At 49.5% G+C, this 18,674-nt stretch overlaps 1 protein-coding gene across 2 annotated transcripts in view; it reads left to right on the forward strand.

The window, feature by feature from the left end:
* The window catches only part of MED27 (mediator complex subunit 27), a 197,266-nt gene that overhangs the window by 174,404 nt on the left and 4,188 nt on the right, over nucleotides 1-18,674 (forward strand). For both annotated transcript variants that reach the window (XM_026009550.2, XM_072748293.1), the window contains one exon: nucleotides 1,763-1,804. In XM_026009550.2, coding sequence (XP_025865335.1) covers nucleotides 1,763-1,804 — 42 coding nt within the window. The remainder of the gene's footprint in view (nucleotides 1-1,762; nucleotides 1,805-18,674) is intronic.

Here is an 18,674-nt window from a genome sequence, read left to right on the forward strand (position 1 = left end):
AACCTGGCACTCTCCAACAGCAGCCCTGCTGGAGTCCAGAGGGACCTTCTCAGAATCATCCAAACCTCCTCTGTGGCCTGAAAGTTCTCAAACACAGCACAGTTCACATGAAACTAATTCTGAGCAGGAAGAAGCCAGAGAGAACTGAATGCCTGTGGGCAGACTACCTTTTAATTCCAAGGACCATTTGCAACAAACCAGGTTTTGGTGTTTTCCTCAGAACAAAAACAGAACTCTAAACTTCCCCATGTCAAGTGCAACACTTCACTCCTGTCCTATTAGAGGAACCTTCCCGTGTGATTGTTTCTCGTGTTCCCAGGTGCTCCAGAATCAATAACACAACCTATAGACCATGCAGTCGTATCCCAGGTTTCTACCTTGACCACTGGCCAACCCCAAAGGCAGGTTCCAAGAGGCCCATTGAGCAAGTGTTTTAATTTGTTCAGCTCTGGAACTCATATATTGTGGTTGACTTGTTAGTACCCATGGGATATACTGACTCTTCTGATCTGCACTGTCCTTGAGCTATCCTCCAACACTGTATTGGGGACAATTCTGCTTTTGCTATACTTAACTCATAAATTCACAAAACAGTGAGAATGCATTGACGACTTATCATACAAAACTAAAGCAAAAGTCCTTTTGGTCAGAATAAGCCACTGACATGCCCTGTACAAGACCAAGTGTGGCCAGAGGAAGACTGGACTGAGTTGACTCCGAGCCCTAACCACAACCTCCAGCCTACTCCCCTGTGAACTAGAGGTGCCCTAGATCAAGGGTCCCTGGCCTGACTAGCCATCAGAGTTACACCACCATGTGGGAACAAAGCTGAAACAGATGAACAAATTCTCAGGCCCACTTGTAAACTTACTGATTCAGACACTCCAGGGGAGAAACCAAGGAATATATATCAAACAAAAAACAAAAATTCCCCCAGCAGCTTCTGATGCCAGCCAAGTTTAAGCACTGCCAGGCCATACCATCCATAAAAAGCCTCTCCAGATTGCCATGGACAGTTAAATGGCTCTGAAACATTGTCTCATCATCTGGAAAGTAAGGTTGCTAGTGGGACCAGCCACTGGCTTGTTCTAGGGATTAATTGAGTGTGTGTGGAGGGCGTAGTCGGGTGTCTGGTGTGGAGCAAGTGCTCAGCAACTGGGAGCTGCTAGTTTTTCTCTACTCAGCGGGGACCTGCTGATGCCTATGATATGCTTGGGCCCACACCAGGACAGCACAAGCAAAAGAAAGTTCCAGGTGGTTTTAAGTGCAATAAAAATTTCAAATTTTTGAAAAGATAAGACAACAGGTATGAAAATAATATTTTAGACAAGGTAACTGGGAAATGACTCTCTAATAAGGTAACATTTGAACTGAAGAATGTTAGGAGGAGCCATGTGAAGGTTTGTGGGGAAAAAGCAATCTGTACAAAGATCCTGAGGCAGGATTGACATTGGCATGCAAGGAAACCATGGTAGGAGCCCAGGTAAGAAAAGGGAGCCAGGGACTCAGCTCATGTGGCTGCGGAACAAGTGCCTCATGCTGACTTCCCTATATCCCTTCTGTTGATTTCCTTGTAGAGTGGAAATTCTGGTGAAGAGAGAAGAAATTCAGGCAAGACCTTTAATATGCACATGCGATGCCATGATTCTGTTATTCCATAATCACATTTATTATTTCAAGCTGAATGCAGTAGTTCCAGTGTCATCTCTCCAAGTCTACAATTCTAAAATTGATGCTCATGATATTTTCTCCTTCCCTCCAGCTTGATATATGGTCGAAATCCAACTATCAAGTATTCCAGAAGGTAAGCTTTACTTTTCATTTTTTACTCAAGAGGCAGTAATGGAAATATGGATGCTCAAAGGTGAAAACATTGGTCTTAAGTTAGAAGCTTTTTTTATATATATATATTTTATTTATTTATTCATGAGAGAGAGGGAGAGACACAGGCAGAGGGAGAAGCAGGCTCCATGTAGGGAGCCCGATGTGGGACTTGATCCATGACTCCAGGATCACACCCTGGGCCCAAGGCAAGCGCCAAACCGCTGAGCCACCCAGAGATCCCCAAGTTAGAAGCTTTTAAAAAACTGAAAAAAAAGCCATACACAAAAGGCTGCTCATGGTATGACATTCTGGAAAAGATGAAACCTTAGGAACAGAAATCAGATCAGTGGTGTCCAGGCACTGGGAGTGAGGGTAGGAGGTTGTCCCCAGTGGGGGGTGGGAGGAAATGTGTTGGGTGATGGAAGTATTCTGTGTCTTAATTGTGGTGCTGATCATGTTCCCACACTCACAGAGCTGTACACCTACTGTAGAGGGAAACTGTACTTTCCTTCCTGTGGAGGGGAGGTTTCCAGTGAATCTCCATCCTTCACTCTTGATCACTGAACACGTTGGGGTTTGCCCCACAGGAATAGGACACAAGCTGGGTGTCCTACAGTTTCACTCAGCCTGACACTATCTACCCAGAGACGCAGACCTCAGTCACAAATTGGGTTATTGCCTGTCCTACTGGCAGTAGATCGGAGGTTCCCATGCCCCCCTTCCTTGGGTTCTGTCAGTCCTCCCGAGCAGCTCACAAAACCCAGGGAGATGCTTACTTACGCTTACCAGTTTATTAAAGGACATGATAAAGGATACAGATGAACAGCCAGATGGAGCGACACATAGAGCAAGATCTGGGAGGGCCTTTAGCACAGGAGTTTTGGTCCCCATGGAGTTGGGGTGCATCATCACTCTTGTAGTGGTGTGTTGGCCAGTCTGGAAGCTCTCCAAAGCCCATAGTGCTGAGATTTGAAGGATGCTTCCTCATGTAGACATAATTGATCATTAACTCAGTTTCCAGCCCCACTCTCCTTCCTGGAAGATGGGGAATGAGAGAAAATTCTAAGTGTCTAATTACTGTAATAATGGCGTGGCCTTTCTGGTGACCAGCCCCCACCCAGGTGCCCACCCAGAGTCGCCTCATTAGAACAAGGGGTGTCCCTAGTGTTCTTACCACTTAGGAAATTATTAGGGTTTCAGGAGCTCTATGCCAGGAACCATGGACAGATCAAAAAAAATATGTGTGCATTTTTTTCTGTTACCTCACACCAACAAAGGGTGAATTTTGCAGTATGGACATCATACTTTACCAAAAAAAATTAAAACACAGAGGCTTTTGAGTTGTTCCAAGCCTACTTGGTATTTAAGCTCAGTTGCTTAGAGCCCTGTGGTCTCCGTAGGTGCTAGTATGGGCTGAAGGAGGCAGGCTGGCCCTGTCCTCACCCTACCACCACCCCCACTTTACACTGCCCACCTCTTTTTCCAATGTAAGGCTTCCCCATGAAAGGCTATTTCAGAAATGTGGGAAGAAATGTGACTAGAGAAAATCCTTTCCCAGCTTCTGATCATAGAAGAGGGGCCCTTTCCCAGAGCACCCAGAGCAGCTTGGCACCTGGGGCTTACGAGGGCTCCCTCTGTCCCTGCTTTCCTCCAGCAGCACACACAATGGGATTGGTTGTGGTTTCATTTAGTGCCCCAACCAGCCCAGCAACAATCACTTACGGAACTCCTTTGCCAAGGGCCAGGCATGATGCTGGGTGCCAGGAATACAAGCGGACAGACAGGAAGGGAGGGAAGGAAGGTAACTCCAGAGAGTTACCTCGAGGACTGCAGTCAAGAACAACAGGAGGGGTTCCTGATGTTGGGGCGGTCACAGGAGGCCTGTAGTGGGCAGGACCTAAACCGAGACTGGCCGCTCATGAGGAGGACCTGGTCATTTGAAAAGCCACAAGGAGAGATTCCCAGGCAGCAGGCTGTTTTTAATTGAGGTGAAATGCTCATAACATTAAATTAACACAAGTCCGTGACTTCTGTAATGTTGTGGGACATGCCCCCCCATCTAGTTCCAGAACCTTTTCATCATCCCAAAAGGAAACCCTGTCCCCATTAAGCAGTGAGTGTAGAGCTCCTGTATCAACTAGGGGTGGTGGAAGGGGAGGAGGGCGGGTGTTGGAGGGGAATGGGTGACGGGCACTGAGGCGGACACTTGACGGGATGAGCACTGGGTGTTTTTCTGTATGTTGGTAAATTGAACACCAATAAAAATTAATTTAAAAAAAAAAAAAGCAGCATAATGGACCAGCTCTCTAATGGTGTTTAATACGTCACTTCACATTGTTCCCTAGACCCCTCACCATGAAAGACTAGGCCGAGGACGGATGCCTACAGCTAGGAGAGAAGTATGAGGCCCAACGCCACACATTTAGGAGCCTGTGAAAGCATTAAAACTTCACGATCTGAAGACAGTTGAATGCAACATGCTATCGTGAAGCAGAAAGAGAGGTTAATGAGAAAATGAGCGTAGTCACTAATAAGTAACCAATGTTGGTTTCTTAGCTGTACCAAAGGTCCCAGGTCATGACAAGTGTCAACAGTGGGGGAAACTGGGCTAGAGATACATGGGAGTTGTGCGCACCATCTTTGCAACCTTTCCAGTCCAAAATCAAGTTTATCCTGAAAACAAAATCCTCTTGACTCTTCTAACACTCCTTTACTCAGCTAAACTAGCTCGATGCATAGTGGAGAAAATCACCTCCCACCCTCAGTCAGGAGCCTGAACGGAAGGTGTATGTGGTCATAGGTGGGCTCTAGGACAGGCAGCTACATTTGAATCTTGGCATTCTTATCTAAGTGACCATATACCTGAGGCATTTACTTGTTCGGCATACCTAAAGTCTCAGCCTTAAATACTAATAACTTTGTGCTGACTGCTTTTGTCATTTTTTTCCCCCAGCAGCTGGTGGAAAAGCATCCTAAAGAGAACACTGGTCATTATCCGCGTCGTGTTTTGCTTTAGTAGTGAGGAACATTAAAGCAGCTTTGTTTTTTTAACTGGGTTTATCTCAGTGTCCTCTGAGGTATTACAGTGACTTACCTCCTCCAGGCCCCACAGAGGCAGCCAGTGGCTTCAAGGAGCCAAGAGCACTGCCAACCGGAACTGGTCTTTTAACAATGGCCTGATTTCCATTCAAATACCCCTTGTGAGGGAGGGGCTTGCACATGCTTGCCTTTGCAGAGATACCTTTTTTTAATGTTCTGTGTAGAATTAAGTATTTTTGAATGCAAGCAGAAAGTTTATTAGGAAGTTGTAAAATGTGTGAAATACAGATTTGGTGAAGCATGGATGCAGAGAGACAGTACTGTATTTTTATTCTACCTCCCCTAAAAATAACCTGCCAAGCGCTCTCTGTATTTGTTTAAAGCACACACTGAAGCAGGGTTTAAAATTTGATATTAGTTCAGTCGGAGAGACGTGGGCGCACCGGCCAGGTTCTCCCTCGCAGTCTGTGTGATGTGTTTGAAGCAGTGAGAGTGGATGTGTTTGTTGGGATGGGATTTTACCCCCCTGGTGAATGGCATGTTGTCTGTGTGTGGGCAGAGCCCTTTCTGAGATTCCTTCAGCATTCCTACCTTCACCTATTTTTAACTAAATGGACTTGACCTGATACTGACCTGTACTCAATTAAAGAACCACAATTTGGGGATGGGAGATAGTGCTCTCTGATTACAACTAACTGCAGGTAATGAAGTCCTTTTCCTGTTCTAGGGGCAGGTAAGAGTCAGTGGATTAAGGAGTCTTCTGTCTTTCCTACTAAAACGTTGTCTTTTTGCTGTCAAAGGAAGGAATATACTGGAAAATAACATAGTACAGAATTAAGCTTCATCCTTCATCGGTAAAGCTTTCAACTAATCATCATCAAACAGGAGGGGTTTGGGATTTTGTTTAAAAGAAAGTCATTGCCTTGCCAAAGATGCTGGTGGGAAGGATGGAGGACAGGTAGTGTGGCCTCATGAAAGGGCAGGACAGTACAGTGCCTGTTTTTCTGTTAGCCTCAGGCCGCGTTGGTGGACAGGGGACAGACTGCACAATGAAAACAAAGCTGGGACCGCTTCATCTGTGGCAGACTCCAAAGGCCTGGTGCGATTTATGGGTTGGTGGTTAGCATTTCCAACTCAAAATGCCAGAAGAGAAGGATTAGGTGGCAACTTTTCTAACTCTGCTTTTTAGTCTTAGCTTTTTCTCAGAAATCCTATTTGCTTCTTGTCCACCCACTGGAATTTTGGTGTCCTGATCGATGTTCCTGGGAGCATTTCCCACAAAGACACTGCAAGTGTGTGGTAAACATCCCCTCCCGCCTGTCATCTGTCTGCTTACACTCATGTGCATGGACCAGGAGGCCTGGTTGTCTGCATTGTCCAGAAAGGCTCAACCTGGAACAGGAGGGAGGTGCTCTTTCAGACTAAAGTGACATGGCCAAGGAGGGTCCTTGTTGTCAAGTGGGAAGGGATCTCTCCAGCAGAACACTGTACTGGAACGTCCTCACCCTGGCAACCGGTGCCAGACCTGCACCCCAACTCCCAAGACGGGAGTCCAGGCCACCAGCACCGACCCTCCTAGTACAGTTGGAGGAACTCTCTCCCAGCATTGCCGTGGTGTAGGACCCCAGGACTGCCTTTCTTTGGTATTCATTATGTGGTCGCAATCACTGTGGACTGTGTGTGTTTTCCTGCTCACAAGCAGCAATGGTGGCGGCCACAGAGAGAGGCTTGCTGAGAAGGTGGGACCCCTCCCAGGTCTTTCCCCTCAGTGTGACAAAGCAGGATGGTGGGAGGAGGGCTGCCTCACAGAGTCAGCCCCAGCTTATGCTCGCCTTTTTATTCATGGAAGAGAATGCCAGGAGCTAAGAGAATGGAAACACACACCTGTCACATTCTCCTCAGGCCGTATTTGCAGGACTCCCTGGGTTAAAGCAGGCACATAAGGCCCTGTCACAAGTCCCACCATGTGAAACTAAATGAGGCCTGCCTTTTGTCTGCGGTGGGGACTGTCAGCAAGCCCTGTCCCTCTTCCTCATTAGACCCCTTACTCCGGTGCAGGGAAGTGGCAGAGGGCTGGGGACAGCTTGCTGTGGGGCCGTGGCTGCTGACAGGCTCCCGTCATTTACTGCGGTGCCCCAGAGGCTCTGTGCACTTCATCCTAGGGCGAAGAGGCTTTTTATAGCCAGCGTGTCTCCAGCAGAGCAGACTCAGAGAATGGGACTTAGAAATAGGGGGGCATCTGAAAGGGCAGACACACAAAGAGCCAGGAAGGGTTTCAGGCGTGTTCATATTTTTCTGACATTTAAACTCTGCAGGGGCAGTCACTGTTTTGATCTTTAACCTCCTCATTTCAAAACACTGTGCATTTTCATCCAGGAACTTAGGAAGAGTGAGAGAAAATCTGCAGCTACTTACTGCGTTAAGTCTTGGCAGGGACGCTGAGGAAAGAGGTGGGGAGCGTGTGCAGCCACAGACAGGCAGGTTGAGACGGAAGAGGCAGTACCAGGAGGGCTGGCACGTCCTTTGTAGTGTTTTCACTTGGAAGCACGTGAGTCATCACCGGTGAACATCCAGCTCAGAGTCATCATTCCAGAGGCATCAGTGGGAAGAGTGGCTCTCTCGGGGCTGTGCCATCACAGAACATCGCTGTGGACGGGCGGGTTGTCTGGACAGCAGTGGCGGACGGCATTCTGGGCAGGCTGCCACTGTGTCCTTGCTCCAGTATTTGCTTACTCATACGTTCCCTCCCTCATTCATACTTGGAGACTGGCCTCCGACTCGCGCAGACTTTGTTGGGGTCTGTCTACTGAGTGGCCACCTAGGGCTTTTCCATATAAGAGAGGGAGTCATCTGTAGAAGAGTCACTGATCAGAAATTTTGGATGCATTGAACACCTACCATAATTGAGTGCCTGTCCAAGTAGTATGTGATAAACCTCACTTGTCACTAATCCCAGGTCCCTGGAAAGGGAGCCATCCCAATGAAGGATGGTTCCCAGAAGACAAGACTACCTCTTTTGAATGAGGCTGTGTGGCATGTGTCTCTGGAGTATGTGTATCTGCTGCAGCATCGCACATCGCCAAAGAGACGCAATAAATAGTTGCTTTCCATCTCCATCTCTGTAATATCTAAAATTTCTCCCCAGTGGCTCATTTATTTTCCTTTCAGAAAGCCCTCCTGAAGTGCCACTAAGACCTGGAAGCACTTGTGGCTGTAGCCAGAGTTTGAAGCCCTAGTGCCACATCCCCATCCTTTCCCTCACCCGATGCCCTGCTTAGGTCAGCCAAGGCCCCCACGCCTAGGAGGATTCTGCAGCCCCCAGAAAGGGATCTCTTATGTTGTCGAAAGGACCTTGGCTTTTTCTAGATACCGTTGCTCTGACAAGTGCCCTTCCCTCTCAGATGCTAAATAACTTTCCTCAGGGAGGAGAACTTAGTTTTATAGACCAGATGTGGTGGCGTCTGGCTCTATGTTTTTGTGCATCCCATTGCCACCTCCTAAGTGTGTGTTGCTGCCCCCAGACAGATAAAACCCAGGGCACCACTGTCTTGTGTGAGGGCAAGTGGGCAGACTCCAGATGAGGGGCAGTGCAGGAGGAAGGCCTGCCAGAGCCCAGTGTCAGGCTGTCGGTGCACTTCGGGGACTGGGAGGTGGCCCACAATCCCAGGATCATTCCAAAGACCAGCCTCCCCTAAACTGACAGCTGGGCTGTATTGACCAACTTGGATAAGCAGAAGGAAAATGTGAGTGTGAGCCCCCAGGGGCCCTGGGCCCTGAGGATGGCAGGGAGGGATCTGTCCATTCCCCCTCCTGCTGGAATTCCTTTTATGGCCACCTTTTCTCTTCAGGGGCAGCTTTGAATATTCTCAAGCTTCTAAATCCAGAATAGAGTGGATCGTTGGTTTCCCCCTTACGATACCCCAATACCTTCCGCCTGTAAGGCTCCATCTACCACCGCTGAATGTGGTAATGACCAAAAGCCTAGTTCAGGTCACACATAGCCAGATTCACAGTTCAAGTGGAGCAGGAAGGCTGCGCCCACCCTACTGGTTTCTGGTTCACTGCCTTAGAGGAGTCCATCTTGCTCCCAGAGCTTGGTTCTTCCTGAGGGCTCACACAAGCCTCGGTACAGCCCAGGTCAGAATCCAGCAAATATTTCTGGGCAGCCTGGCCAGCCACCATTGCCCGGTCCCCATTCCCACAGCCCAGCAGGCTGCGTTGCACTACAGGGTGGCTTCTAGCACCGGGCCTGCCCCCATCTCTCGGGCCCCAGTCCACATTCCCCATGGTGACCTTTCCTGAGAGGCATTGGCTGAGATCCATTCTGCCATGTGTTCAGGCCCCAGCCAACCACCGCTTCCTACGTGGTCTCACTCACCTCAGTCTCCCCATGTGTAAAATGGACATCATACGAGTACCTGCCTCACAGAAACGGGGTGAGGTTGAGTCCACAGGCATGAAGTGTAAGGTGAGCTTCTAGTCTGGGGCTCACCTGACACTTCTCTCAGGTGCTTATCAGCAATGACCACCCTCTTCTCTTTAGGAAGCTCTCCTTCTCCCACCAGTCTCTCACCTTGATGATCACTCCTCATGCCTCCTCGTGTTTCCACCGTCGCCTCTCCATGGTCTCTTCATCGTGGACCAGATATGAAGACTCAGGTTCTGGCATCAGACTGGCCTGGATGTACATCCAGCTCTGCCTTGTGTGGACTGGCCAGCTAGCGATGTAGCCTCTCTCCGTGCTTCAGGTCCCTTGGCCACAAAAAGGGGACGTAATAGAACCTGCCTCATGGGGTGTGTACTCTGAAGGTTCCACGTGAAGTTCTGAGCTCTATGATTGCCCAGAGGAAGCACTCAGTGTGTGACAGCTGCCGCTCCTCTCCTGGTCAGGGAAAGAGGCACGGAACTCACAGTCCATGGCCAGGTGTGTGCATGGGGCCCACTTTACCTTAGGTGATCTTTGTGAAGCCAACCAAAGACCGGCTGCCATGAGCACCCCACACACTCCCACCACAGCACCGTCCCTCTTTTCTCCAGGCATATGATCTCCACTCCTGGTCAGAGAGTGAGCCACACAGGTAGAGAGGCACCTAGAATTACAACCACCCAGCAGTGCCCTTCGGGCAGCCCCAACATCCCAACACAGAGTCACAGTCCCAGGACCTGGAACATTCCCTCATGTCCGGAGAGGGCTCGCGGCCCCCCTGGTGACCTCCTGTTTCCCTGCCCAGCAGGGCCTGGGCAGAAGGCAGCCGGCACGGTGTTAGCAGAGCCAACTCATTGGCAGGGCTCCCCCACCCTGCTCTGCACACCGGCATCTTTCCCCTACAGTTGCCTCGGCTTTGGTAGGGAAGTAGGTGGGATTGTCTGGATTTTCTTGGGAGCCCAGATGTCTTTGGATGTGTTTCTCTAACTGCAAGACTGTTCCTGCAGAAAATAACATCACACCAAGTGGGTACAGAACAGTTCAGGTATCTTTGGGGCTTCGGACTTTGCTGGCAGCCAGCAACAGAATCTGGCATTTTACCATCTGGAAAGTGTTGAACTCTCTTTCGTTCATCTAAATGAAGAGCTTTAATTCCTTAATCCTGGGAAATGTCAAGGACCTTTTGTGTGCAGCTCCTCTCAGCCCTGCACAAGGGCTTTGGCAGAAGCTTCAGGCTGGTTGGGATTCTGGAGAGTTCCCTTGTGGCCACTCTGACGTTTCCCTGTTCACCCAGACCCTCGTCCCTGCGGTGGCCCATGACCCCAGACTTTCCCACTCCCAAACCCCTCTTTCACTCTGCTCCCCTAACACCACTGGCCAAAAATAAATCAATAGAATCCTGTCTACGTATCAGGGTGCTGTCAGGTGAGTGGCACCAGAGCAGAGCCACCTCTTTGAGCACTGTCCTCTGCATACATGCCCTGAGGTAGGCCCAGCGTGGCCTCATCCTCATGGAGACCACAGCCTGGGGTGAGGCAGGGCTCCTGGTCACAGGCAAGCGCAGGGCTGGGGTGTCCACAGGTGCCGCTTGAGGCACAGGCAGAGGGGCGGGAGGGCTTCAGGGGAGCAGGCTTATGGGGAGGGATCCTTGGAGCAGCTGGCTATGTGGGAGCAGGTCATGGACCTGAGGGAGACAAAGCTGGGACCCAGGTCATCGAGGGCCTCACATGCCATTCCACAGTGTTTCCAAGTTCACTGCAGATTCTGGGCATGTGCGTGGTTTATTGTGATTGTTTTTCCTCTGGAGAAAATCTGCAGGCAGTCTGCACTTGGACCCAGGGAGTTGAAGGGCTTCCCTTCAGGGCATCCGTAGCATCTTGGCTGCAACTTTAAAGAGATTGGGGGGATGGCGCCTGGGTGGCTCCATGGGTGAAGCGTCTGCCTTCAGCTCTGGTCATTACCCCGGGGACCTGGGATTGAGCCCCCCATTGGGCTCCCTGCTCAGCAGAGAGCCTGCTTCTCCCTCCCCCTCTGCAAGTCCCCCTACTTGTGCTCTCTGTCTCTCTGTCAAATAAAGGAAGAAAATCTTTTTTTAAATAAAGAAAGAAATAGGAGTGAAACCCTCAAAACCAAACAAAAACTCCTTTATGGAGGCCCTAGTATATTATGTTCAATACTCTGTAGACAATACTCACACCCCTCTCAGGCAGCTTGATCTCAAGACTATGGCCACTTCTCCAGCAAGATGGAGCAGTAGGGTCCATCCTCACCTGTCCATTCCCACCTGGACAGCCCTGCCTCTGGTCTTACCCCCCAGCAGCACCACCAAGCCCCAGGGGGCAGCTAGAAGCCCATCAAAGCCCGTGCAGATGGCCCTTTCATCAAGCAGAGAGGGAAGTATTGATCTTGTCTGAGTAATCCCCAGTCCCCCCGGACTGCGATGCTTTCTCCTCAGGCCTCCAGGCCCAGTGAACCCACAGCATACAAATCCAGGGTACAGATTAGAGACTCGGGCCGCATAATAAAAACGAAACTGCCTGCTTCTGCTCTACTGTACTTTTATCCCAGTTTTAGAAGCATGTCCCTGCCCTGCCCCCCATCGTCCCCAGCCCCCCAGCACTTTCAGGACTGACTTCATAGCATTCCCATTTTGAAATAATGATGGCTTCTCTTTTCATGGAATGAGTACTTCTGGGACTGTTTTAAATATTCTTCATAAAGCCAGTGCTCCTCCTCAGAGCAGTGTTGCTGGCAGGGATTACTGTCTTTTTAAACATTTAACACACGAGGTTCACATTTTTGACTCCTGGACCCACAGAGAATGTTCTCATTCCGAGACGTTCCCAGGGCCCCTCTCCTTAAGGGTGGGTCTGTCCTTGGCAGAACCCTGAGTAGAGACTCCACAGACTCTTGGGCTGATCTCCTTATGTACCATTAAAGTATATCCAGTGAATGAAAGTAGTTCCTGTTTATTCTTTGACTTGCAGCATGTGTACAACCAAGTGGCACATGTTTGGCTTGTGCTCCAGAGTCTCTTTGAAGCCCATCAAGGTGGGAAGAGGCTTCTAGCACAGGAGTCATACTGTGCTGACAGCCTCCCCGGTTCTGAGCTGGGTGCTCCAAGCCCTTTGTGGCTGGTCCAGAAACTGAGGACTACAGGGGGAGGTAGAGGGTCACATCAGGGCAGGGGGGTAGGTTCCTGGAGTGGGACAGATCAGCTCATCCTTTTTAAAAGAACAAAGGGCTTTAATGTCACCCTGGCAGGCCTGAGGGTGGAGCTCAGAACAGGTGTACCCTCAGGTGTGGCCAGGCCCTGCAGCAGCGTCCACTGGGGCGCCAGTGATCCCAGCCTTGTGCTCCTTTCCTAGGGCCAGCGGGGAGAGTGATGCAGCCAAGGTCACCCCGATAATTAGTGATGAATCCACGACTGAACCGGGTCTCCTGACAGCTCCACATCACCTTTCCCAGCACGCCGCCTTTGGTTATGTTAATGTAGGCCAGAGAGAATGTTCTCTTCAGAGTATATAGAAGCAGGTATTGGCTGGAAGGAAGCCAGGATCTGGGTTTCTACCAGACTGCTCTTTTAAATAAGCAGCTCCTAAACACTTGGGTACTTAACTTTCCCTATTAATCTTGTGGGACACACTTTTAACAGAAGCCTCAGCTCTGCTGGCTTAGTGGGGGTGGCCTTGGGCCTCACGGGCTGTGTGGCAAGCATTTGAGTTGATGCCATCAGTGCCGTGTAGTGGGAAGAGTGGCGCCCAAATGCCCGAGCCCAGGCCTGGCTCAGCACCCATGGGTGGGAAGCAGGCAGTAGCCCACAGCAGCCTGTTCATCCGTGGTCCCTAATGCTGCTAACGTCACAGTCACCTTGGGGAGCTTTTTCACCACACCCATGCTGGCCCCCAGTGTAGACTTCCTTTCAGAAGCTGAGGGATGGTGCCTGGCACCATCTCACCTCTGCACTCCTCACCTCTGCTGCTCCACACAGTTTCCACTCTGGCCTGGAAGCCCGTACATAGGCAAAGTGAAGACTCCACCCTTGGCGAGCCCAGGAATCCCCAAGGACAGGCCCTATGCCACCAAGTAATGCAGTATAGACAATCCCTGATTTACAGGGGTTCAGCTTAGGATTTTTCTACTTTATGAGGGGCAAAAGCGACACACATTCAGTAGAAGCGATAGTTCGAATTTTGAATTTGGATCTTTTCTCAAGCTAGCAATGAGGGAGTGATATGATCCTCTCTCATGATGCCAGGCAGCAGCTGCAGCACTCGGCCAGCCCCACCTCCATGAGGTGACCAACCTCCAGGCTGGCAACCATTCTGTGTATCACTTTGAGTACAGTATTCAGTATGTTACATAAGATACTCTGCATTTTATTATAAAATCGGCTTTGTGCAGGACAATTCTGCCCAGCTGTAGGCGAGTTAAGTGTTCAGGGCACGCATAAGGTAGGCCAGGTTAAGTACATTAAATGCACTTTCAACTTAACAGTGAGTTTATCGGGATGTAACCCCCTGTCGGGAGTCGAGGAAGATCGGTACAACAGACTATCTATCTATCTATCTATCTATCTATCTATCTATCTATCTATCAAGATTTTATTTATTCATGAGAGACACAGAGAGGCGGAGACTCAGGCAAAGGGAGAAGCAGGCTCCTCGCAAGGAGCCCGATGTGGGACTCAATCCTGGACTCTGGGATCACACCCTGAGCTGCCGAGCCACCCAGGCATCCCCAGACCATCTTTTTAGAAGAGTTAACTGCCAAGGAATGATGACACATTGAGAGCTTTTGCCCCCTCCCTGTGTCCTGCTGCCCCTTTTCTGCACTCTGTCCTTTGTTCTTCCCCGACAGATGAAAAAAAAAAAAAAAAACAAGGTCTTTGTGGCCGCCAGGAACCCTGGGCTCTGTGGGGCTGACCTTCAGCCTTGCTGGCCCTACCCCTGTCCTCTCTCCCCAGCAGCTGACCAGAGACCACCAGTAGGAAGAGGAATTTGGTCTTGATACCCTCTCTCTTCTGCATCCCCTTTATTCTTCAGCCTTAGACTTGTGTTTGCCCCGTTGCCCCCCTCATTCTGCATGGCCAGAGACTCATGAGATGCAGAGAGCTTCGTGTCCAGCCCTGTTGGGATAGGCATTTGGGATGTAGCAGCAGGCAAGAGGCAGAGGGAGAGTCATGTGAGTGCCAAGAGCTGGGGCATGAAGTCCTCCCTCCCTGAGAGTTCTGGGGGCCATTCCTTTAAAGGGAGGAGGTGGCCTGGGTGTGCTGCTCTGGAGCTGCCTGAGTGGGCAGGTCACTTAACCTTGCTTTGACCACTCCCTCTCGGAAATGGACAGGCTCCTCACAGCGCCCTCCCACAGTGGTTGTGAGGATTGGGCAAGAGAAAGGGGAAGACTCACTGTGAGTGGGTGCTGCTGTTCAGTGCTTTCCCTAAATTGGCACGTTTAATCCTTGTCCAAGGTCATGTGGCTCATAAGTAACAGACAACACTCAGGCCCACATGGTCTGGCTCCCAAGCCCCGACACCTCCCAAGCAGAATGGTGTAGACCACCTCATGCGGGGCCGCAGCTCTTAACAGGCAGCTCTGCTTTGGCTTTGGCCAGCACAACTCGTGATCTCCCAAGCACCCTCTTCCTCTCAGGTCCTAGAGTGAAGACGTCAGCCTTGCACACAATATGGTAGAGGAGCTTCGGGAGTCTTGTTTTGACTGGCATCTCCTTCACCAGAGTGTTGACTGGCAGCTGTTTCTTGAAAGATTCCTTTCTCCCCCAGAGCTTAGTTCCTTGCCAGTTTGGGTGCCCAAAGCCCTTCTCTGCCTGTTTGAGCTGGGGACAGAATCTCAGTACACCCAAGTTAGCAAAGGAGGAAGAGGAAGCTGAAAGTGAGATTGATAAAGCCCCTAGGATCTGTGATGGGCAATGGGAATGTCATGCTACTCAGAGTAACTCTCCAGTGGTGACACAGCCTTGAGCCAGAGGGGGAAGCACACCCACACTGAGCCACAGCATCTGCAGTGTTCCTTGCTTGGAGGTGAAAAGGGACACCTCTTGGCAAAGCCCCTGTGTGGCTGCTATTCACTGCTTTTTGGTTTTTGTTGTTGTTGTTTGGTTTTTAAGTAAGCTCTACCCCCAGCATGGGGCTCGAACTCATGACCCCAAGATCAAGAATTGCAGTGCTCTATGGACTGAACCAGCCAGGCACCCCTCCCCACAGCTTTGTGAGTGGCCCCGTCTCTCCATGCCTGTACTTCTCCTGTCCTCACTGGTGTATTGTTACTTTCTTTTTCTTTTTCTTTTTCTTTTTTTTTAATCTTTACACTATTTTTTTTATTGGAGTTCAATTTGCCAACATATAGCATAACACCCAGTGCTCATCCCATCCAAGTGCCCCCCTCATTGCCCGTCACCAGTCACCCCCACCCCCTGCCCACCTCCCTTTCCACCACCCCTTGTTCGTTTCCCAGAGTTAGGAGTCTCTCATGTTCTGTGTCCCTTTCTGATATTTCCCACTGATATTTTCTCCTTTCCCCTTTATTCCCTTTCACTATTTTTTATATTCCCCAGATGAATGAGACCATATAATGTTTGTCCTTCTCCGATTGACTTATTTCACTCAGCATAATACCCTCCAGTTCCATCCACTTGGAAGCAAATGGTGGGTATTTGTCGTTTCTAATGGCTGAGGAATATTCCATTGTATACGTAGACCACATCTTCTTTATCCATTCATCTTTCGAAAGGACACCGAGGCTCCTTCCACAGTTTGGCTATTGTTTCTTGTCTTCTCCTCCCTCCCTTGCTATGGGCTCGGGGGCTGCTTTCATCTGTTCTCCGATGCTTTCCTAACCAGCACTCACTGGAGGGATGAATGGCCTCCCTTCCTCCTGAGGGGCATTAGTGACCATCGTCAGCCTCCCCTGCTGGTCTGGGTGGCTTTCATCTCCCAATGGAATCTTATGAGCCGTACTTACATTACAGTGGGGCCCGAGCCTCCACTGGGCTAGCACAGAGTAGATTTAAATTAAATTAGTTAATAGCAAAAATATTTTGTTGCCCCAGGCCTGTTGTTTTTTTATTTTTATTTTTTTTATTTATTTATGATAGTCACACACAGAGAGAGAGAGAGAGAGAGAGAGAGAAGCAGAGACATAGGCAGAGGGAGAAGCAGGCTCCATGCACCGGGAGCCCGACGTGGGATTCGATCCCGGGTCTCCAGGATCGCGCCCTGGGCCAAAGGCAGGCGCTAAACCACTGTGCCACCCAGGGATCCCCCTGTTGTTGTTGTTGTTGTTGTTTTTCAACATCTTGGATGCTGAAGAAAAAAAATTAATTAAAAAAAAAACCACTTTGTTATTGAAAACTGTAAAACAAGAAAACAGTGAAGGTAGAATGCTTTTACGGAAAGGAAAATCATTGTAGGGTGAATTTTCCCCGCATTCTACAGCCATGCCTAGCCTGGTGCTTTGGAGTTTGGTCACAGGAGCCCCAAAACCAGTAATGGAGAAGTTTGTGAGGAAGGGAAAGAAAATATAACAAATCTGTCAGCTTTGTTTCCTTCTATTAAGATGTCTGTCATTAGTGATGGGAAATTAAATGATCATACCAGCACGAGAAAAAAAAATGCCATCGTTTGGCAGTTTAAGGGAGTAATTTATACTGGACCTTTTGAGAAAGTGGCTAAATTTGGCCGGGTTGCCAACCGACTAATAGAGAAGCTAATTAGGTGCCCTATCTGGGAGCTAGATGCCAAAACAGCAATGTGGCATATCTGGAGCGGGATCTAGAGCACATTTTCTGGTTCATTCAGTTGTTCTGCTCTCAGGTAGCCAGCAACCACATTTACAAATCCCCAGCCTGCATTTCTGGTCTGTACTGTGGCTTTCCAACAACTTCACTGGGCTGAGACATATGGGCAGACGATGCCCAGGCACCTGCGGCATGCGCCTTTTCAGAACCTGCATTGCTGGCTGGGAGTTCCTATTGGGAGGAATGGCCCAGGTTTGATTGGGCCTTGCAGTCTGGACTCAAAACACCCGCTGCACCTCACTAGCTGTGTGACCTAGCCATCTTCTCAACCTCTGGAAGTCACCATCTCCTATAAAATGAAAACAAGGAGAGTACACCCACTTCAGTTATGCTGCTGAATTTTATATGTTGGTCATATAAAATATTCCGTGTTAAAAATTCTACAAAGAAAAGCAAAGAAAATGTGCAGCCAAAAAAGGCCAATATACCCCCAGCCTGGGGGCATGACCTCTGAGTGGCCAGTGTGACTGAGGAATCTGGCCCCAGGACAGGTGCTCAGGCTACTAAAGTGGCTGAATCTGGGCTTGTCCCGGGGGACTCCTGGGGCTAGTGATGAGCTGTTGAGGAAGGAGCACACCCAGAACTAGGGGACAGCAGCACACCAGCAAGCAGCAAGCCTGGCATCCCTGGTGTGACAGCACTAATGTGTAGGGCAGGGCTTGTTAGAAGCATTGTAAAATAAATAGTAGGGGCTGCAGAAAGAATTCTCCAGAAATTCTTTCTTTTGTAAATTTCCCATGAAATGGCACTTGCCTGGGTGGTTTTATTTAGCAAGGGGTCTGGGTGGGTAGGAAGCAGCCTCCACGCACAGGGGCCGACCCAGTTTGCTTTGCTGTGTTTTGTAGCCATAATTTCACCCCACTGATCACCACCCACCATCTTGCCAAATTATCATTACTACTGTTTAAAAAAAAAAAAAAAAGCATTGCTCATTTTAGAAAGCTGTCTGTCAGAAATGCTTAAAATAAAACCAGTCTGCGCTTGAAAGGATAAGTACCACTTATCTTGAAAGTCACTTGGGTAACAATTTCTCAGCAATGTTGGATACACGACCTGTAGCTACATTTTCAAGAAAGCGAGTACAAATGTCCCTGATATGTGGCCTTTTGTGAGTGGACATTTTTAAGTTTTTTTTCTTTATTCAACAAATATGTATTGAGCACCTGCTAGATGCCACGTGATGTTCTAGGCCTTGAGAGGATGTAACATCAACGAGATGGGCATGATGCCTGTCCCCACAGAGCTTGTGGGTTCTCCAGCTACCAGGCAGGCCATGGAAGTCCAGCAGGGAAAGAGTACTCATCTGGCATCGGGAGGAGCAGAGGGGAGATGAGAGGCAAAGCTGTAGCCTGGCTGGAAGGGAGGTGCACCACATGTGTGGCCATTTATTTAGGGCAGGTGAGGCTCAAGTTCTGTAAGTTAGGGAGCCTGTACCCTCACGCTTTGGAGTGTGGCCTCTCTGACCTTGGCTGAACTGACATCTGGGAATCTGGTGAGTTTGCCACTCACCATGTGGAACCTGGAGCGGCCCTTCTAGGTTCCTTCCACTGGATTGCTTCCCCCCACTGCTGC

Source organism: Vulpes vulpes, chromosome 2, assembly GCF_048418805.1.
Source record: "Vulpes vulpes isolate BD-2025 chromosome 2, VulVul3, whole genome shotgun sequence".
In the NCBI taxonomy this organism is placed as follows: Eukaryota; Metazoa; Chordata; class Mammalia; order Carnivora; family Canidae; genus Vulpes; species Vulpes vulpes.